This window comes from Epinephelus moara, chromosome 8 (genome assembly GCF_006386435.1).
Source record: "Epinephelus moara isolate mb chromosome 8, YSFRI_EMoa_1.0, whole genome shotgun sequence".
Classification (NCBI taxonomy): domain Eukaryota; kingdom Metazoa; phylum Chordata; class Actinopteri; order Perciformes; family Serranidae; genus Epinephelus; species Epinephelus moara.
This window is the reverse complement of record NC_065513.1, coordinates 41329960-41352660: the sequence shown is the minus strand read 5'-3', so window position 1 is coordinate 41352660 and position 22701 is coordinate 41329960. Positions and strand designations below refer to the sequence as shown.

The window sequence follows — 22701 nt, the reverse complement described above, 5'->3', positions numbered from 1 at the left end:
TTCTAATGTTTGGTATGACTAAGTCATGGTATGGTATGCTGTACATAATCGCGGAAACTGTCAGTGTGTCATTCTGTCTGTCCCACGTTTTTCTACTCACTGACGTGGTCAATCTATGTGAAACTGCACATAGGCATTGAAGATTGGCATAGGTAGAAGGTGAAAAAGCCACCAATGGGTATGGACTAGTTCCACTCTAAACAACCACTACCACACACTAACTCCAAGTGTGTAGCGGTGTATTTATCTGCAGAAACTCGCCTGTATTTTTTCATATTCTAATTATTTTGCTGTGTTCAGGACATTTGTGGGCACGGCAAGGTCGCTACGCACACCGTGGACACAGCACCTGAAAAAATCCGCCACAAATATAACAGGGTGAAGCACCAAGCAGACAAGGCTTGTTCCAAAATGAGACTGGGGTTGGCTTTCAGTTTCACTTTCGCTGGCTAAGTTTACAAGTAGTAGTCCTGCAAGTCCTGCATAGTTTACCTTTAAATACCAAGTGGCAATGTGGGGCTGAAAATGAAGCTAACAAGGAAGTGTCAAAAACCGCAGTTCCTCTAATGGCCACTTGAGGCTGACTCCAGAAGTGAGTCAATCCCCATAGACCCCCATTTTAAAATGAGTAACTTTACAGCAGATATAAACATGTTTACAGCCTGGTACAAAAACAGTTTGGTCTCTATAGCTAATTTTTCTTCGTGACAACTATACATGGGATGAATTTTTATTCAAATCACCTGTTTACATTTTAACGAGGCTCAAAGTTATGCATAAGGGTGTGCCACTTTGAGTGACAGGCTGTCAGACGATACTATCCTTGGCTTCTCAGTCAGATCCACCCCTCACTCCTGCACAGCTCCAGCCTCTCGCCCAAATATGGCTTCAAAAAACCAAGATGGCGACGGCTGTAATGCTGAACTTGAGGCTTTAAAACGGCAGCCCACAAACCAGTGGGTAATGTCACAGTAGCCATGTCCATTATTTTTACAGTCTATGTTAAATACCGAACGCACAAACTATTGAGAAGCATTAAGGCCTTATGTGCTCTTATAAAACCTATAAAGAGGGAACACTTGCCTGGAGGAAGCACTTATCGGGCTTCCTGCTGTTACTGTGAAGCCAGTGGAAACCCTTTTGAAGCTCTTTGCTCGTTTCCATATTTTTTTAAAACTTTACCTAAAAACAAAAGTAACAATGTCCTCAGCTCCTGGCCCATCCCCTCCACTGATGATAGTGAAACAAAAATGTGAATCCAGCAGTGCAAAGACAGGATCCCAGTGGACACAAAGCCTCTAACCACCCCTCTGAAATAAGCAGATACAAGGAGAAAGGAGCTGAGCTAATAACCACCTGCTCTGTTCTGTTAATTATTGTGATTTGGATAGACTTTGAACACCCTGCCTCAACTTGGAGAGGAAATTAGAAGTTTCCTATAGCAGCATGAAGGATCTCAAATTCTCAGCTGTGGAAGAGTCACATCTGCGGTGTCAGTAAATCTACACCTCTCAGCACTTTCAAATGAAGTTGTAAGAAATGTTTGGTTTAAACTGCTTGGTGTGTTTTCCCTTAATAATGCAACACACACTTCATCCTCTTATCTCTCTCTGCTGAGACACACGCACAAACAAAAACTGCAGTTTTATAAGCTCCTTGGATTTTCTTTGTCTTGTCTCACAGCTCAGCTTGCATCCCTTCACTCCCGTCATCTGTACTGTACATGAAAACCAAACAAACACAATCTGTGCTGCTTCCTTGCAGGGTCAGACCAAAGTGAAGCGTGCTGGTCAGTGCTGTGATGAATGCGCCGCTGCCAAGGGAAGCTGCCTGTACGAGGGCGCGGTGCGGTACCACGGGGACATGTGGAACGGTACAGGCTGTGAGTTCTGCACCTGCAACCGGGGTCAGGTCCTGTGCCAGAGGGCCGAGTGCAGTCGTGTTGAATGCCCCCAGGTGAGCCTGAAAGATAACGCGTCTTAATTATGAACACAAAGCAAATCTGACCTCATATTTGGACTGTAGACTTCAGTTTTGTTGTCACAAAAATTTCTTTGCAGGCATAGCTCCCCTCAAAGGCTGGAGGAGAATCATTGGTTTGATCACATTTCCTGTAGCCAAGCCAGAGAGCCAAAAAGTTGAACCTAGCTAAACTTAAGCCACAGTGTCATCCAGCAGCACGTTCCTGGTGAAATACCTTCTAATATGAATGCCATTGGTCTGCTGCTTACCTGACAAATACTAAGACAGAAATTAAAACGATTTCTGGTGTGCCAGCCAGAGTTGTTTGATCTTGTGTTATAATATTGAAAATTGTTGCAGAGTTTTGGTGTCTGATCAGCCTTCAGACTTATGGATATATTTCTCAAACTGAACTCCCCGGGAACAAATTTTACCTTCTCACCAGCCACTTGAATTTTCTTTATTCATGGACTCATCATGGCCAAGTTGGTTTTATTAAAGGCACTTGGAAAGCTGCTGCTACATAACGATCAGCATGTGTTATGACAGGCTGCCTTCATCCTTGGCAATGTTGTTTTTAATTTATTTCCTCCTCAAGGTTTTTTTGGGGAGGTAGTTCATCATTATCCAAATAGAGGATCTAAGGGTGTTGTATGTTGAACTGAATGTAAAGGCAAGTTTGTTGTATTGGGCTATACAAAATAAATGTAGTCTTAAGTCTAGTGAAAATGTCACGAGGTAAGATATCGTTTTTTTATAACTCATCTGCGTACATAAAGTTCAAGGCTTAAAGTTGCACATAATTAAGGGCTGGCGTCTTTAAGTAAGAGGCTGTCTGCCGATAGTGTCCTCAGCTTCTCAGTCAGATGAGTCAGATCCAACCCTTGCTCCTCCACAGCTCCACCCTCTCACCTAAATATAGTCACTTCTGGTTCCAAAAACAAGATGGCGGCGGCCGTAATGCCTGACTCGAGGCTTCAAAATGGGACCAATGGGTGATGGCAAGGTAGCTACGTCCATTATTTTACATTACAACCCTTGTTTACCTTTATTGTGAGGCGGCAACCTCTAGTGGTCATAGTTATTATGACAGGAGCAAAGGAGGAAGTCAGGTGACAGAGTGCAAAAAGGAACAAAGCGTGACGTACATTATGCAAGTTATGCAACAAACATACCCAAACCATGATTGTTTCCTAAACCTAATGGAGCAGTTGTGTTGCCTAAACCTAACCAAACTGCGTAAATCACAAATTAACTTAGGAAAAACCCCTGAGGGTTGAGTTAGAGGGTAGGAACAAACAACCTATAGGCCTGTTTCCACTGAAGAAGTTCCTGGTACTATTTGGGGGGCAGGAACTACTACAGGAATGTCCTCTCGCTCGGCCCTCTCAACCGCCGTGTCTCCACTGAGAGAGCGGAGTATGAGGAATGTTCCTATAAAGTTACCGGGCTCTGGATGTGACGTAATCGTTGTGCGACTATTCTGACCGGGGCGACGTAGTGGCGTAGGGACGCTGTTAGCTGTTAGCTGATAGCGGTGTCTGTAATAACTCACTAAACTTACTAAACTTTTTCCACAGATGTCTTAGTTACAACATGATTGAGCTAACTGGAGTAGTTTCATGTCGTATCCGACAACGGGAGGCTTTTAACAGATGACGTCCTGATGTTAGCTTTGCTGCTGCTGTAAGCTGTCCCTGTCAGCTGCAGCCTGATGCTTTCTAGACATCGGGATTTCCCAAAACTGAATAAATACCACACATATCAACACAAAACTGCTTTGCTAGCTCAATCATGTTGTAAGTAAGATTTCTGCCGGAAAAAATATGTTTTTCACGGACCGGTTATTGAGTTTGTTTACATGGCGGTGGAAGCTATGAACGAGCTAACCCTCGTCTGCTGAGTTTTAAAAATGCCGGCTATTTTGTTGCTTCCTGATGACGTCACATCCCTCCTTGAGTATATCCAATCAGCACCAAGTAAACCCCAAGCCCCAGCCAGGAGTCTTTCGGGGCCGTTCTGAGTACCTACTCCGAGGCAGGGACTTGTTTAGCCCCTGTAAAAGTTCCGGATCTCTGTCCTTCGGGGGTGGTTCCTGCGATGGAGACATGCACCAACGGCCCCTGCCCCGTAAATTTACCCCGAAGTTCCTGCAGTGGAAACGGGCCTTATGTGGTCGTAATCAGTGTTAACATGCAAATTAACCCTCTTTAGCTAATTAGCCCAGCTGACCAAGTTTGAACTGCTCATACTAGCCCGTTAGCTATCTGTCCAAGTTAGTCAGCTAGCCTGCAACATGAATACAATGATGATAGATAAATAAAATAGCTAATACTTTATTATTATTTATATAATAAATATAAAATAATTTTATAAAAATAATTATTTTTATATTTCAAAATTTTAGTTCCTCCTTTGTCATTCAAGTTTGCTGGTTGATAACCTGCTGAAATGAACTCTACCCAGTGAAAGTTTGCTTGACCCCCAAGATGAGATTCCACTGTTTATGAATATTACAACAGCTGTTCTTTCAGAAATATTTCTATGTTCAAAACTCTTATTTCATATTTTTTCCTACCAACGTAGCAAGAGGCACTTTTTCCACAACACTTTGAGTGCAAAACAAGATGAAGCTCCACTTACAGTTAGTCAGCGTGAATCAGCAACGTGACACCCTGACCTGTATGAATACATAGATAATGTGTGTAACCTGAAGGGGTCATGTAGAACTTGCTGAACTTGCTTCTTTATTAATAATTAGTGTGGCAAATAATCTTTGGACCCTGATTCCTCTCCTGCACGCTCCACCTGCTCCAACCTTTTCTATCAAAGTTCTCTTATCCCCCAAAATTCAACATGTCAGCACCCAGAAATCCCATTTCCTGGCCTTCAAGTGTGCCACTAAAAAGTTAATGGAAGATGTCGCAGTTACTTTGTTCACAGTTTCAGTGTAATTTGCTGCAGTGAAATGTACCAGTTCACGAGGTCTGATGTAACTATCTCCATTGATACTTAGGAGATTGGGTGGAATGGGAGAATTGGGCCATCGTTTGAGGTTACAAGGTTGGCTGCCTCCATCAGAGATAATTCACTCAGTTAAGGTGAAGTAAATTGAAAGGCAAGATGAGACCATAATGATCTGTGTGGAAGCTGAGCACAGCTGCAAAAAATAACAGGGGTTAAGTGAAGTTGCACTACAATTACAGCTCTGGAAACTGTCTGGCAACATGAGAAAATATCACTTACTCCCAGCTACACATCAACCTGATGCCACACTTTCCCTGAATGCATCACATCTGTGGACTCAGTGATGCCATAACCATGTCAAGCCAGCCTCAAATGAACATGACAGCAGCATCTGTGGTCGCCTTCATGTGAGGACATGTTATCTGGCCCAGTTAGGAATGTAGGATGTTGGACGTGGGAGTTTTTGTGACAAAACAAACACAGCATTTGTTAAGGTTATTAGCCAGTGTTCCCATAGTTACTCTTAGTCCCAAAAATGACCCATTTTGAGCTCGGCGCCGTGTCGGCTCAACACCTCTTCCAATGTTTTCTTGCATCAAGCAGATTTAATAATATTACTTTAATAACCCCCGCCACAGCCAAATAAGCCCTCATTAATCATGCTGTATGGTGATAATTACAGCTGGTAAGTGTCATTAGCCATAAGTAGCATAACTGGCATTTGTCCAGCTCTGAATTGAGCAAGGTCACTCTGCTAAGAAGATCAGAGTCATGCAGTTCTCACCCTGTGTGTGTGTCAGTGTGCAGGATAAGTAAGAGAAGGTTATGAGATTAATGACATGTGTGGGTCAACAGGCAGAGAGAGGCGCTGGGGAGCAGTGATTGGGGTTATTATTCCTTATTGTGCCATGTGCACTGAAAATGTGCTGTAATGGTCCTGTGAGGAGGTCTTATCATTAGCAAACTGCATTAGTGGCATATTGCCATTGTAATGTGCAGAGCTTATAACCCCCAACTAGATATTTTTCATGTTTAACTCTTCTTAAAGGATTACAAGGTCTGAGCAGATTGTGAAAAGCTTTTAAAAGCCAACAAAATCAAAAATACATGGTGGGCATTTTGGAAAACAGGGCAGATTTTCACGCTGCAATAATTACATCATGGAGATACAAGGTTTCCAACCAAGGAACTGCTGGCAGTGCTGTGTAAACATAAAACATCAGCACATGGAGCTGAGTCACATCATTATGATCCATAAAGATGGTTTTGGACAGATATGCCACAAATTTGTCTCTCTTCTCTTTTCAATCTGATCACAGTGTTTCCCACAGAATTAGAAGGTGTTTTAGTTTCACCTTAACTGCGCCTCAGTTTTTGCTGCTCCATCTGTGTCAAGAATGTGGAGCAATGAAAAACTGAACTGTATATATATTCCATCAGCGTACTTAATGAACAGTCCAGCTCCAAAAATAGAAAATCAAAATAGGGATTCACGATGATATTGGAGTGTCATTAGTATCGGCTTCTTCTTCTGGTGTATGTCCTTGGACCTTCAGCTCCGTTGAGCCAAGCCAGTCCAGTGTGTCATTGTCCTGGTCAATTACACCACGATTGCCATTCAGTGGCTGGTATTTGGGGCAGCTGGTTATCATGTGTTCCACAGTTTGTAGTGGATCTCGGCATTCGCAGTGGGCACTGTAAACTAGACCCCATTTTTGAATTGCTGGCCGGGAACATCTGTGGGGTCTTCATTGTAGTGGTGGAGCCTTAATGGCCTTAATGGTTCTGCTGACTTCCACGGGTCCCTCGGTCCCTCCATCTTGCCTTGACCCAGGCAGCCTTGGAGGTATCAGATGGTGTTGTACGGAGTTGCCCGCTGTGGTTTCTCCATAGCAATCTTGTGGAGGAGGTGGGATTCACTCGTATGTGCCTTTCGAGCGAGGGCCAACATGGCTGCTTTTTGTCTGATCTCTGCTGGAGCAATACCAGCAAGGACAGGCGGTTGGTTTGTTGGGGTGGCTTGTAGACATCTGCAGACAGTCATTAGGGTGGAGTTGAGTGTGGTGTCCAGCTTCTTGGCACGGGGGCTACGGCACCAGACTGGAGCACAGTACTCGGCAGATGAAAACACCAAGGCCCTGGTGGAAATGTGCAGTGTCTTTATCGTGACTCCCGATGTGATACCAGCTACAGATATTATAAGGTATTGGCTGATGGAATTGGCCAAGAGACTTTTTTTTGGACAGTTAATACAGTTAATATCACATACATTGAAAAGTGTTGTGTTTCATGTCTATTTGCTGGTGGGCAATCACGATAAGCGTATGCATGCATCATATGATGTTAATTCCACTACAGAAGAGATTTGATGATCACTACAGTTAGGGAGGGAAAAAAGTGGATATATCAATATCGGTATAGATTTTTGGTCAAATGAGTTGTTACATATCAGCATATCGGATATCTGCAAAAAATTCCAGCATCCCTACATCCAGACGTGGCATAAATGTTTTGATCTTGGCGGGCCCCCACAAATAAATGAATGTGTGGGAAACTCTGCTACACATGAACACATGACTCTCTCTATGCTAGTGGTTCCCAACTGGTGGGTTGCGGTCCAAAAGGGGGTCACAGGCCCATTCTGAATGGATCGCAAGTGATTTGAACACGTGTGGAATTTGTAAAAAGACACACTTTATTTTAAAATACAGTACATTTCCAGCACAGAGCTTTTATTTTGAAGTGCCCTTTTCTGCTGTAAAGTGAGTGACTAACCAACAACTTAACAGAGACAACTAACTAGCTCGATGACATGATCTTCTAAGGGGAAACCAGTTGGGAACCACTGCTCTAAACTTTTAACTTTTCACCTTAAACCTTGAGTGCTTGAGACTTTCTGTCCTCTTCTGTTTAAAAAAATCAGGTTTTTAATTGCTTTATGCCATTTCTCTCAGTTTGAAGACGACATCAAAAAGTTTTATTGTTGCCAACTTCAAGTCATGCCTTGCTCTGTTAATACTGAAGATGCCACTTCTCAAATGTGATGATGTTTTGTATCTTGGCAAGTAATTGCACTGCGACGTATTACAACTGAAGTGTTTGAAATTAATAATAATGAATGTGCATTTTCAGTTAAGTTTTTCTGACTGAAATTAACTGAATTTAAATTGAACAGAAAAGATAACTGGAATAAGTTCAGATAACCGAAAGGAGGAAAAACAAAGTCAAGTGTGATGAACGGAGTTAGAAAATTACCAGTTTGAATTAGATGTTACACAACCACTGCTTCTGATGATTTATTGTGTTGATATGAAACAAAATTTGTCTCAAGTTTCTGATTATAAAACTGTGGAGTAAAGTCTGGTGTTCTTACACTGTGGCTCTATCAGCTCCTCTTGCACTGTGTTCTGCCTCATGGTGATTTTCTCTGTGGTTTTAAATCTAAATATATATATTTCTGTTTTTTAGGGATCAGAGGTCATTCATCCGCCGGGGAAGTGCTGCCCAGAGTGTTCCTCTGTGAAACCCTCCTGTCTGTACGGGGGGGAATCCTACAAGGTGTGTTTCATCTGACTTTTAGTGTGTTTGCACATAAGCATGAGAGGAAAATTGCAAAATCAGGTGAGAAATCCAAACTGTGTGGGAGAGACAAAGACACCACAGGGCTTCTGTAAACTCTCTATTCTCAAAAGTAAAAAAGAAAGTAAGTGGCATAAAGTCTCACTGCAGAGGAGGCTGCTACATAAACAACCAAATACATCAATATTTGGCTGGCTCTAAATATATAAGTACAAACACTGGGAATTTAAGTTGCAGTGACACAGAGTAAATGTGTATTTTAGGGGAGAGCTATCAGATTACTTTGGGCTGTTAAACCCGGAACAAGAAACTGTCTTATTATTCTGGTGTCAGCTTCATTATTCATAGACTAGTCCTGGAAACCCAGAATGCAAAGGCTTTAATTTTTGACATTTTCAGCCAAGAAGGAATGCTCATTAAATGCTGCAGGATGGTCAGCCAAGGTCGAGGCTGGGAGCGCATGTAGAGAGAGCTATTATCCTTTTCCAATAGATTTTTCTTTGTCTCCCGGAGGAATCCATTTTAACAGTAGCAAACAAAGATATATGCTGCATACTTATTCTGCACCTACACACATCAACACGCGCATTTCTTCACTCACGCTTACAGTTTGCCTGTGAGGTTGAAAGAGCAGGTTTGTGACTAGATTATTACTGGTTTAACTTCCCGAGTGACAAGAAGAATCACAGAGGGGGAAAGTTAATGAGCAAGAATAATAACCTATGTTTATGCACATTAACAAGCTATTTCAAGCAGACGAAAATAAATTATTACAGTGTTCACCTGTCTGTTTCAAACTTGATTGCCTCGAATGAGAAAATCATTGAAGTTGTATTAGTAGTAGTAATGAAATTCACGTTGTTGTAGTTTATTAAAGGTATACGTGCAGGATTGGCCAGTTAAGGTATATCTACACAGCACTGAAACTTGGCTCCTCCCTCCCCCATTTGTTGTAATAGAGAAGCTGATACTTTAGCAAGCTGAGCTCACCACTGGCACTGACATCATCGTCACGTCCATGTCACGTACAAAGCCAACTCCAGATCCACTCTCGTTTTGGAACAAGCTTTTTTTTAGCTTGCTGTTTTGCCTCGCCAAATTTGCGTGCTTTTTTTCTTCTTGAGGCGTTTTCGGACCAGACAGTTCTGGGGACACCCTGAGAGAAACTGGCCACTGGTGAGCTCCCCAGAGAACTACATACCCTCAAGGGTTTGCATAGGCATGGCATCTACTGCACGTCTGTCCGTCCTGGAAGAGGGATCCCTCTCTGTTGCTCTTCCTGAGGTTTCCACCATTTTTTTCCCTGTTAAAGGGGTTTTTCAGGGAGTTGTTCCTTATCCGCTGTGAGGGTCCAAAGGACAGACGGATGTTGTGTGCTGTAAAGCCCTGTGAGGAAGATTGTGATTTGAGATATTGGGCTTTATAAATAAAATTGAATTGAATTCATACCACCATCAAGAATGCTGAAGTAACATACTGCAAGCTGGCTGGCGGTTGTAATAGCACCCTCACTTTCACTTTGACGAGTCAAAATGGTGTTGTATTTTCACCGTCCCATATATGCCCAGTAGAACCTGGACATCACCGTCAGGCCATTATTCTGTGTTTTCTTTTTTTTCTTCTTTTCATTACGAGCTCTTGTTGCGTTTTGTATTGTCCATTGTTGACTGTTTTTTTTTAAAATGGCGTTTTCTGATGCTGCATTGGCTGTGTTCGACCAATTACCAAACAGCTATGTCACTCATGGTTCCTGTTGTGCTGGGAGGGTACCTACTCTAAGGCCTTGTTTACACGGATACTGATACAAATAAAAATGGATTTTTATTTATCCCGTTTAAAAAAAAAAATTGGGGTTTACAAGATCAGTTTTGAAAATGATAGCCCTGCTGCAATTAGCATGCCAGGCCAGTAGAAGAACGTTCTAGGGATAAAAACAATGATAAACTACATTTTAACCTTATGTAGCATAGTTAGCAGCTATGCACTTTCTAATACTGGGCACAGCAGACGTCTTTGTGCACAGGTGTAGCGGTGATGTTGATGCAGCAGTGCTAAGTTCATTTGTAAGCTTGATGTTGATGCAGCAGTGCTAAGTTCATTTGTAAGCTTGTAAGTAGTCCCAAAAGTGCTAACAAAACATAAACAACCGCCATTGTTGTTGTGGTTACCGGGCGCCTAATGGGCATGCACAAACTGGGTTGCAACCTCATCGTTTTCCAAAATCTCTGTTTATCCTGTTTACACGTTGCCACAGAAACAGATATTTTTAAAAACTTTGACTTTGGAAGCCGTTTTGGAAAATCTCCGCTTTCGACGAGAAAAACGCCGGTTACGTGTAAATGATAGGTGCAACCGCAAAGATAAATACCCGTTTTCAGAAATATACATAACCGTATAAACAGGCCCTAAAAAAAGGCAGCTAAAAAAGTCCATCAGAATGGCGTTCTAAATGCTATGATAAGGCCCACACAACAAAAAGTTAAAAAGAAATAATTTTGTATGAGTTTATACATTATGTTTTTTGGAAAACCATGCATAGTATGCCTTTAAGAAATGTTAAAACATGCTATTTCCATTATTTACTGTAAATATATCTGAGGATTTATTAGTAAGCTGCTAATTATAATAATTCAATATTACTGTGGACAAGAAAATGCTTTTATTGTGAAGTTGCAAGGAAATGACCTGCCAGTGCTGTGCTCTTCTTTGTGAACCTGCAGCGTGTTGGTGAGCAAAAATGTTCAGTTTGAACGACACCGTTTTGGTCATTATTTGAAGCCAGCACACAACACATGCATGTGTTTGTGTGACTGTGATAAAGCATACTGAAGCTGACCTGCTATAAATGAGTTAGCCGTATGTTTCTTTAGCTCAGTTGTTCAATAGATGATAGTTGCGGTTCACTGATGTTAAAATCTGCTGACTCTGGGCTACTCAGTATATTCTCTGGAAGATTATAGGACCAGTGCGGTTGTGTAAAGTGACCTCATGTCCCTCAGCTGTTACACAACGGTGCAGGTTAACCATTTCAGATGAGAACACAGAAACTGAAGACTGCAGATTTCTTCCCTCTGTCTCTCAGGGCTGCAGGTTTTGTGCTCCTGAAATAAGATCCTTGGATTCAAGTGGTTTGTGAATGGAGGTCCTGCTATAAAAAATAAGCTCATGACGCCTGTTAGGTTTCTGTTAGTTAGAAAAGTTTTGATTCTGATCTGAAGCGTTCGTCCTTGTCTGTGAGCTTTGACCTGCCACCATGTTTTTTGGGAAGACGTCTACATGATTTATGAAACCATTTCACTTTTTGGCGTTAAATCAGTTTTTCTGTGACTGACGTTTCTGCTGCTTGACTGACTGTCTGTCCTCCGTGGGGCCTCTGTCAGTTGAATTCTGCTTTGAAAGTGTATTTAAGAGTCGTGACTGTCAGGCTTCCTTTATAACTGACACATGCGGATTATTAGCATTCAGCTTAGCGCCAGGTCTGCGTGGCTTCCTTTTTGATTGTGATTCAGCTTCCTCAAAGTGAAAATCCTCTGTTGTTTGGTGCTTTCGACAATCTGTCCATCCCCTGTCCAGATATTTGCCACAGTTGCACTTTGAGAATAATAACGTCAGTCTCTGCATTCACCAGGTTCAGGTCTAATAAACTGTTTCCCCTCTCTCTGCTCTGCTTTCATCCCCCGTCTCTTTTCCTTTCTTCTTTCAGGACTTGGCTCGATGGACTGATAGCGGGTGCCGGGAGTGTGAGTGCCGTGATGCCCAGGTGACTTGTTATCTGCGCTCCTGCCCCACCTGCCTGCCGGGCACCCTGGCTGTCACCCAGGAGGGCCGATGCTGCCCCGAGTGTCGCCAAGGTACGTTGCTGCAAAGGATGCTGAGAGTGTGTGGTGTGTCTGTAACATTCTTCTGCTCTCCTTTTTATATCTCCCTCTGTGACAGCGCACATATAAAGAAGGATTCACTGTGTTGCTGTCAGTAGGCGACTTTGGCAGGTCAAAGTCCGTCTTTTATTTCACATAGACCTGTTTATGGTTTTCATATAAACCACATAGATGAAGATTTCTGAGGCTTCATGAATCAACTTCAGTCTTAAACTGTCACACCTTTAAATCTTTGATATTCAGTGCATCCCAAGAATTATTTTAGGATGAAGTTCTTATTCACTTTTTAATTGTATGCACTTCTCATTTACCACAACACCCTGAAAACATCCTGCTCAATCACATCGTGTTTTGTAGCTGCATTTGCATTTAAGTGTATTTTCCACCACTGTGGGTGTAGAAGTCGGTATCTCTGCCTTTTCTTTGATTGATTTCTTCCTGCGTGATTGTTTGTTGTCGGTACACCTGGGATTCAAGAATGAGGTCTTTTCTCTTTGATTCTGTGGGATTTAACACAAAAACGTCAATCCACTGTTTTGAGGGAAATAACTGCATGTGAAATTATCTAACAGCATCCATTAGATATGAAAAATACACCTCCAAAACATGTCTAATAATGTGAGTCAGGGTGTTTTTGCACAGATTGTTCCCTTTAAAGTGACTCAACATAAAGCAGGGATCTGCGTCAATTTTATTTTTGATTGCACAGCCAGGCAAGTGGGTCAGAAATCTACTTGCCTGAGGTTGATTTTTACCTGCCTCGATTACAACTTGCTTCTTTTATCAGGATTTATTACATAACAACAAAGACTAAAGTTACCTGTCGTGAAAAATGACAGTGGTTTATCCACCTTGCTCTTGAACTTGCGGCCAGTGGTGGACAAAGTACTCAACTCTATTACTTGAGTCAAAGTATAGATACTCCCGGTCAAATATTACTCCAATACAAGTGAAAGTTGCTGAGTCAAATTACTTCTTCAGGTAAAGTGCTGAAGTACTTGCTCACACACACACACACACACACACACACACACACACACACACACACACACACACACACACAACATCGGGTCCTACGTGAATCCACAGCTAAAGTGAAAATGCTGAGTAAAAATATTTCTAACAATGCATGACAACTTTGCGGGTAAATCCAAAAACAGTCATTTGACCAAGCATGGCACAGAAACTGCAACTACTACAAGCACAGACAGTTTTGTTTAAATATTTAGAATCAGAATTATGATTCGTTACAGTTGCTCTGATGTAAAGAATAGAGGATTATAAGAAGTAAGAACAACAATATGGAATAAAAGTGTGTAAATATAAAGCCACTAAAAAGTAAAGTTGAAATGAAATGCGCATTAAAATCAAAATAAAATGTGCCTTATGCTACTGTGTTTAACACATATCAAAATAAAATATATATATTGTCAGTGCGAAGGTTGTAAGTGTGAAGATTTACCTACAGTATATACATCAGTAGAGTAAAACAATAGAATTAGAGACACATAACATTATGTACAGTTATGTGTATTGTATGTTTGAATTGATTTTGTTTACAGACCTCGACATACTCGACGCAAATTTTTGTAGGTCGTGATGAAATTTTTGCGTGGTAAACAGAGCAAATATTCAAAGTGATACAAATCATTCTTCATCTCAGAAACTTCAAACGTGGACCATAGGTGATCTGGTGGGGAATCTTCATCTCCATCTGCAGCCGTAGCCATAGTAACACCACATAACCAAGTACAGCCGCCTGCTGATGACCTCTTTCCTCTACCCGTCTCTTCTGATGAGCTGCCCAATCTAAGTAGCACATAAGACCAAGAAAGTGGATCATATCACTCCAATTCTGAGGTCTTTACACTGGCTTCCTGTCCGTCAGAGCATCGACTTCAAAATACTACTGTTGGTTTACAAAGCTCTGAATGGTTTAGGTCTTCTGCTACGCTATGAACCATCCAGACTTCTCCGGTCTTCTGGGATGCAAGATCACAGTTTATGGACTTTTGCATTTTATAAAAGTAAAAAGAAAATCATCCACTAACTTCAAATCAAATGTAACGAGTAACCAGAGCCTTCATAGAAATCTAGTGGAGTCAAAGTAATATGTTTCCAGAAAATAAAATCAAGTAAAGTACAAATACAGTACAAACCGCTTGTGACAAGCTGGGCTATACTGATCCCCAAATTCCACCAGATGTGTGTGGGTTGCGTCTGCGCTCTGGAACGGCAGCGGAGCCGATACGTTTCAATTCCAGTCAGTGTGTGAGCTTCCACCAGCTGCGGCTGTGCTGCATACCGGCTCCGTGACAGCTGTGGCGCTCCGGAGCCCTCCGCAACAGGTACGCAGGACTTCTATTTTTGCTGGACGCTGGAGCACAACGCAGCAATTCAGCACGGAGCAGATCGTGCGGGACAGGAAGCCGTACACAGAAACAAAATAAAACATCTGGTTAATTTTCAAAATAAAATACACAGTGTTCACGGCGGATCATATTTCCCTGCACTACACCTTGAAAACATCATAATGAGTGGAGGCAGGCCTGAAGTCAACAGGTCAGAGGTTTCCAGACGTCATTTCACCCCGTTGACACCATGGATGAGGAGATGTTAATCATGAAGGTGCACCCAGATGTCTTCCTACTACTCCTCTGGTTTTGTGGTTCTGTTTATAGAAACTACATCTTGTTATATCACATGATTATGCGTGAATTCGCGAGATCTCGTGGATCCTCGTGACTCCCACTGCTGGGCGGAGCTGCACCGCTCCGCACAGCAAATGCAGCTGGTGGGTGTTGACGGACGGCGGAGCACGCAGCGGATAACCAGTGCAGCCGTTCCGATACGGACACGCATCTAGTGGAATTCCGGCGTGAGTCTCGCCCACGCTCTTTAACACCACCCAAGTAAACTCCTGTTTACAGGATAACTGAAATCCTCACCTGCACTTCAGCTGATAAACTTTGTCTTTACCTGCCGCCATTTTCTCACAAGTGCCCAATGTCTCCATAGAGATGAGGGTGAGGCGAGATGGCTCACTCCTTAGCTACCTCTATCATCAGCTCTGGAGAAAAGGCAGCGCTTAATTTGTCTTTACCACTTGCCCGATGGGGCGAGAGAGTTGCTAGACTTAATAGCCTGACGTGTAATTTTACTTGCCTTGAGCAATTGGGAAATCCTTATTGTTGAACCCTAAAAAGAAGTGATAAATTGGTCACTTGAATCCCCTGAGTGATGAAAGTTAGGGCTTTGCCAATAAATCGGAAACACGCATCCCCTTATAGAACATTTTCCTGAGCGAGGCACTTCTGAAATACCTTCCTGTTTTGAAGAAGACTGTGACCGAACTGCTCAGGTGTTAATTGGTGCATCCTTTATGCTGTGCCTCCAGCTCTCGTCTATTACTGTAAAGCACGCTGCTCTATCAAGGTGCTGCCAGTATTTAAATAAACTTTAGCTGCTTGCTAAAAATACTGAATATGTAAATGAGAAGCTGGTTGGATAATTAAAGACGAGAGGAGGGGGGGAGGGAGGAGGCTCATAAACACAGTGAGAGTTTATAGATATGCAAGGCAGTCAGAGGACAAACTCCAACTTGTCCTTGGGGAGGTGGGCAGCCCCGGCCAAGCTGCTCTGTATGTTTCATGCCGTCGCCTGAGGACAGAGACTGGATCAGTCACACAGAGTCAATATAAACTATCCTCAGTGTATCACTGCTTTTAACTTTGGCTTTAATTCAAGCCTTTATTCGTACCCTTCTTCATATTTACATTCAGTCCTACACAATAATATCAGCGCTAAGTCTGAACTAAGCAGGCAGTGGGGATGTGCTTTGAATCTCCGGGTCCGTTTTGTTGTTTGAAGGGGGTGTTTTTCTCAAATTTTTCAAATAAAGAAAGCATCATTTGAAGTTGAGATATTTCCTGTGTAGTTTTGAAAGAGCAGAATGGTACAATAGTTTGAAAAAAAATGAGCTGAAAACTTTGTGAACACTCTGCTGCTCCTCACCTCCCTGGGGCCTGAAGTTCCATGAAATGAAAAATGACTTTCACTTTGTTGGCCAATTTTCCATGGAAGGATATATATATATATCCATTTAACAATTAATGAGTGCAAAAAGTGCTCTTAGTATGATACGGCATAATGGTGTAATGGTGACCTCAGTCCTAGTAGGTGCAAATGAATTATTTTAATTACCTTACTCCGTTCCCTTCAACCTGTTTCAACAGGAAATAACACAAATTAAGAAATTAAAATGCCCTCAGAGACATTAAATTATGTCTTTAAGGTAATTTCCTTCTGTAACCCACACAGTCACACCACAGCACGTCTGTTTCACCCCCTCCTTTTAAAAAAAAGGCTGATCCATTTGTCTTATTGACTGAAAATGGGCACAGAGACTGTCGGCAATTATAACTAAACAAACGTATGTTAATTTCTCAAATACCCCAACAGGCAATTAAACAGTGAGACAGCATTGTTAAGATTTATGAAGACTTATAATTAAGTTTGGCTGCATGAATGAATAATTACAGTAGGGGAAGGGAGGCATTTTTCACTGCACCGTACAAATGGACTGTTTGAGACAACAATAGTTTTATGAGGTTGGATTGTAGGAGGTTGTTTTGTTCACGTTTAGCTCGGGTGTGCTCGGCATCCCCTCGACAGTCTTCTTGCTCTCTTCGGTTTCGCTGTTTGGAGCATTTCTCCTCAGCAGCATATTAAAATGTCTAAAAAGTAAAAACACTGTATATTCTCAGGCAGTCTAATTAGTCCAGGTAAACAACAGGGGAAACCTATAAAGTGTAATATCCTGAAGTAGCCAGATGTTTTCGCCTCTGATGGCCCTGTGTGCAGTCAGTAGAAAACAGATTTCCTCTGAAAGTTATGTTCCATTCAAAAGATTAACAAAACACCACATTGGTTATTAATGATATCCACCGTCTTGTGCGGTGGCCTTGCTGTTTCATTTGTTTAATTTCCAGCTCATTTAGTTCATGTGCAGGTATTTTGTTCTGGTGATGGCAGGTTTAGAGTCCCAAAGCTGAATTTAGTGAGGTGTTCTTGTGATGCAGCAAAAACTAAGAATCTGGATGCTTCATTTCCTCCATCTCCTGTTATACTAGAAGTCCCAGTTAACACAATTAATATCTAAACATGACAACAATGTTCCCGTAACCATAAGCAATGTGCTTTTCAACACATTCTCACTCCCAGCTCATTATATATTGCTGCTTGGTCAGTGGACTTTCACATCTACATATTACGTGCTAGGTATCCTGGGTGCATCTGTTGTTGCCGGTCTAGAACTAGAGCTTAGATCAGGCCCAAAAAATCCAGCCCGACCCCATCCGAGCCCGTGCATGTTCTGTCCGAGCCCAGCCCGGATACGAACGTGAACGTTGAAGGCTGACTTTCGTCTTTCTTTCCACGGCAAGCCTTCGTCATGTGCCTCTTAAGTGTCGAGGTCCCCGTCTTTTTGCTGTCATGTACCAGCATCGTGCTGCACTTGGTACACTCGATGAAACCGACACACACGTTGTCACCATCGACAACTCACATGTGCGCGATCAGTGGCACCATCAACCCTAAACCCCTAACCCCCCCAAGGTGTGATAAGTAGCTGGTTCCATATCCTAGGTCTATTATGAGGAGCCCGACTCGTCCGAGCCCGAGGATAGTGGCGGGAAATTAAGGCCTGACCCGGCCCACGGGTTGGGTTGGGTCAGGTCCGGGTTTGGTTTGGGCTCCAGCAGAGGATCTAAGCTCTATCTAGAAGACAGTGTCAATTTACGATGTTTTTACAGGAAATGTACAGTTTCTGCTCATTAGATGCATTCAGTGTTTTTCAAAATAAACTTACAACATTTATTTACATTTATTTCATTGAGCAACAAATGCATGTGGTTAGGTTTAGAAAAAAAACATGATGATTTGGCTCTACATTCATACAGGAAGCAAACAGTGGGCTCCTGGGTGAAAGTCCAGTGTTGTTGGACCCATCCACCAACCTTCCTGCCGACCATTCTTAGTCCTTAAATGACATTGTTTGCCAGTGTTTAAAACTGACGACATCCAGTGACGTTATTAACTGACACCACCTGATGGCATAACATACTGCCACAAAAGGATACCTGTGTTTCGTCAGTGTCTGATGCTGAAATCAATGACCGAGCAGCAGTATTTGACAACTTCAGTATAAGAACAGGTTGGGGTTTTAGTCAATATGCATAGATAAGTCAGGATGATCTCTTTACATCAGAGCGACTGTAATGAATCACAATTTCCTCTCTGGGATATTTCTGATTCTGATTCTGATGACTAAAACCAAAATAGATGCTGCATCATTTGTTGTGTCAGAGGTCATGGTAATGTTGTCGGTATTTCAATCAGGAGACACTCGTCCTGAGTGAAAAGAATATTTATTTACATGTGCATGTAAGAATGAGATATATGAAAAGTCTTTGACTCCATTGTGATGGCATACATTCTTTAGGAGAGTGGTGAAGGGTGTAGATGCTGGTGATGGTAGTGGTGGTGGTGATGAGATGAGTGATGATGAGCTGGATGTGAACAGGAGTGGGCTTTTGATGAGCTGGTCCTGGGCTCTGGATATTATGACAGGAGGTGAATATGGTGGAGGATGGCGTGATGATTCTGCCTGATTTAAACTTTGGCAGTAGCAACATGATTGGTGGAGATATTGTGGCGCAGTTTGATTAGTTAACTAGAAGAGCGAGCACCCATAATCAGCTGATTACAGGAGGTAGTGGGAATGGGATGGAGAGAATTGTGAATGAAGGAAGCATAAAGGAAGTCTTCCTAATTGAATTTACATTGTGCTTTATTTGAAAAAAATATTTGGTTGTCCTTTATGCCCGGGCCACACTGCCTGCATGAGCAGCCGATTTGCATTGTGGAATCTCTTGTGCTTTTTGTTTTAAGTGCCTGTGACAGGTTAGAGCGGCCACACTGCCCATGTGAGCAGCGCTGCTCAGGTGTGGAACAGCTAGAGAATAAGAGTCTCGCCTATTTTTTCTGCAAAAGTAGACTGTGAAAATGATCTTTTGATAATCACATTGGCATTATACCACCTTTCACTAAAGTTTCCATGTCTTTACCTGTCACAGACATGAAAAACATATTAATTTCTGAAACTCAATCTTTCCTGTTTTTGTTTCAAAATAAAAGCCCTCTGACAACTTTTCAGTGGACAGAATCCCTGCATTTATTAACACAATGTTTTTTATTGTGATATATTTGCATGACCGTGTTGTTGACAATGCGGTGGATTGCATGGCTCCATAAAAGACCAGAGTACCGGCTTTCTATTTGTGTAAAACGGTAGTTATAGCAGCACCGCAGCAGAAACACTCGCTGTGTGAACACTGCAACCTTATGAGCCGCAGCAGTTCAGCAAGGTTGCGGTCATGCACTGCTCACACAGGCAGTGTGGCCTCGGTGTTAGTCTTCAACAGTGGTAAGGCAAAGCTAACCAGCTAGCTACTGAGCTGCTTTCACTAAAATGCACATTAGCCTCCAGATTGTGAGTCAGTTAATTTGATTTTAGAGAAAGTGGAAAGTAACTACGTACATTTATTGAAGTACTGTACTCGTGTATTTTCATTTCATGCTACTACTTTTTATTCGGTTGCATTTATTTGACAGCGAAGGTAATTTTTCAGATATAAGTCTGTGATAGGGGTCAGGGTATAAAACACAGTACATTGTTAAGGATGAAACAACTGATTGTTTGATAAGAACAGTTTCTTTTTAAGTTTCAGATGTCTGTGAGTTGTTACCTGTTCCACCAAACTGACATTTCCCCTCCAAACTTCTCAAATGGTTTCAAGATTTCAAGATTACATGTCACAACTTTTTGTTTCCCGTCTTCCCTCCCCCATTAATCATTGCTTAGATTTATCTGGTGACCTTTTAGAAAAGGGGGCCCAACTCCCACTAGACTAAACCACTTACTTTCAGATTTTTTAATCTTTACTTTTTCCCTCAGGCCTGCAGAGAACACCTGTGTGCTTTTCGATTAGTCTTTTTTTATTTTGTATCTTTCCTTCGGCTTAAAACACATTCAAGAATCTTCTCCCTAACTCTTTGCAGAAAAGTTCATGCCATCGATTATTCCCTGTTCACCTTCAAACTTTTCTTTCTCTTTTTATTTATTTCTCACTCTATTTGCCTCTTTCTCTCTTCTATCTTTATCAACCCCCTCTCCTCTCTGTCTGTCTCTATGTACTGCACACTGTATATACATATATGTTTATATATAGATGTAAAAATGATGAAAACATGTCGGAGCTGGAAATAGAAGGCATCATTTACACCGTCTCGATACATCCTGTTCGTCCTGTACACGTGTTCCCTGTTAATAAGTGTGTTATAGAGAGGTTAAGTACAATGAGGGGAAAACTGTCTGTCTGGGTGAATACATGGTCTAATTGTGTGTTTTACTGTACATACATTCACAGTGATTATCACGTGTGAATAATTCAAACATGTTTGTGTGATTTCACATTATGCTGCACTTGCACCTGTCATCACCTCACAACTTGTGTGTGTTAATGGATGTATGTGTGCACAATAATGGTTTTAACACCCCACATTATGCATGCATGCATGCTTGGATGATTTAAACATGATTTACCCACTTCACTTTACATTTATGTATCGACGCAGGGCGGTGTGTTTTCACTCTGCATTAGTTTGTCCGCCTGGCCGTGAATTTCCCGACTGTGTTTAGTTTGCAGCTAAAATTAGAAAAAAGAAAAACCATTCACTCTTTCCCTTTTCTTTTATAACCTGAACCTTAAATCTTCCGTTAAACCTATTAATCATGGCTGTCTGTAGGCCCAGAGGTCAGCAGCCTCTCCTCTCATTGGGCAGTTCGCACCCGAGGGCCGTAGCCAGGAGTCATGCTGCGTTTAGGTCTCGTGGGAATAGCTGTAGATGTGAGCCTTCTGCTTGCACATACAGTTCATCTCTGCCAGAGTGTGACCCAAATTATTCTTTTGATATGATATATAGACAATAGTCATATTGTACTAATACATATATCAGTGTAATAGTAGATAAGAGACTTGAAGTATTGCATGTTTGATTCCACTTTATAGATAAGGTAAAATGTTTAATCAACTTTCTTAACTAAGGAAATGACTCCAGAGGCATCCTAATCCGACATTATATCGCACACGCACGAGAGAGATGTTTGGAGAACAATGGAGTCATGTAAAGATGATGTTTTGACGGAAAAAAAATTGACTGAATTTCTGCAGAATGCAATCATTACTCCCCCAAAGACCTCGCAACCTAATGTATCTTGGCATCTGGGAAAATACAGCTTTGTCACAGTGATTATTTGTGTCTGACACGAGCAACAGCTCTGGCAATAATACATCAAGTCTGACTCTAACAGCAGCTCAGAAAATGTGCAGATGTATTAATTTCCCCAACATTCAGAATAAAATCACAGAATAACTGTTGTATACAGCTCTGTTGTGTTGTTAAATGATGCACTGAAAATCGATGTCTTTAGGCAGACGTACTTAAATTCCTAATCTTTTAATTTGTATATACAGTACATTTATTTTGGAGGCAGTGGCTTGCCAGTGTTTACTTACAATCTGCCCTGCAAATGATTTATTTGTCTAATTGTGAGATTGAAGCTGTTTATTAGTTTTGGCATCATGTCGGTTACTTGGCTGCTGCACAGGAAGAAAGTGGTGCTACTTTCTGCATCTCAATTTATCTCCAAACCACAGCTATCAGATGAGCTACACAGTGGTGGAAGGTCGCTGAGAACAGTACAAAAGATCATAAAGAAATAAGTTATGATATGTAATTATAAGTTGAGATACTAAAAGACTAATGAACACATTAATGACGTAATCATTTTAATCCAATCATATTATATTTATTATTCTAAAATGGGCCGTTCTGCATTATAAGTACTTTTACTTTTGCTACTTTGAGTATATTTTGATGCTAATATTTGCTAATAGTATTTTTTATTTTGGTAAGAATTTGAAAAGCATGACTTTTACTTGTACCAGACCACTGTGGTATTACTACTTGTACTTGTACAAGATCATCATTATACACTCACCGGCCACTTTATTAGGTACACCTTGCTAGTTCCGACATGGCATAGATTCAACAAGGTGCAGGAAACCTTCCTCAGAGATTTTGGTCCATATTGACATGATAGCACATGATAGCAGACTGAGATCTGGTGACTGTGGAGGCCATTGGAGTACAGTGAACTCATTGTCATGTTTGAGATGATGTGAGCTTTGTG

The 22701-nt window shown here is 41.6% G+C and overlaps 1 protein-coding gene across 1 annotated transcript in view; it reads left to right on the top strand.

Annotated features, from left to right (window-relative positions):
- The window catches only part of fras1 (Fraser extracellular matrix complex subunit 1), a 399990-nt gene that overhangs the window by 146352 nt on the left and 230937 nt on the right, over window positions 1–22701 (top strand). Inside the window, exons 9-11 of the mRNA XM_050050884.1 lie at window positions 1765–1956; window positions 8398–8487; window positions 12212–12359. Of these exons, the coding sequence (XP_049906841.1) occupies window positions 1765–1956; window positions 8398–8487; window positions 12212–12359 (430 nt within the window). The remainder of the gene's footprint in view (window positions 1–1764; window positions 1957–8397; window positions 8488–12211; window positions 12360–22701) is intronic.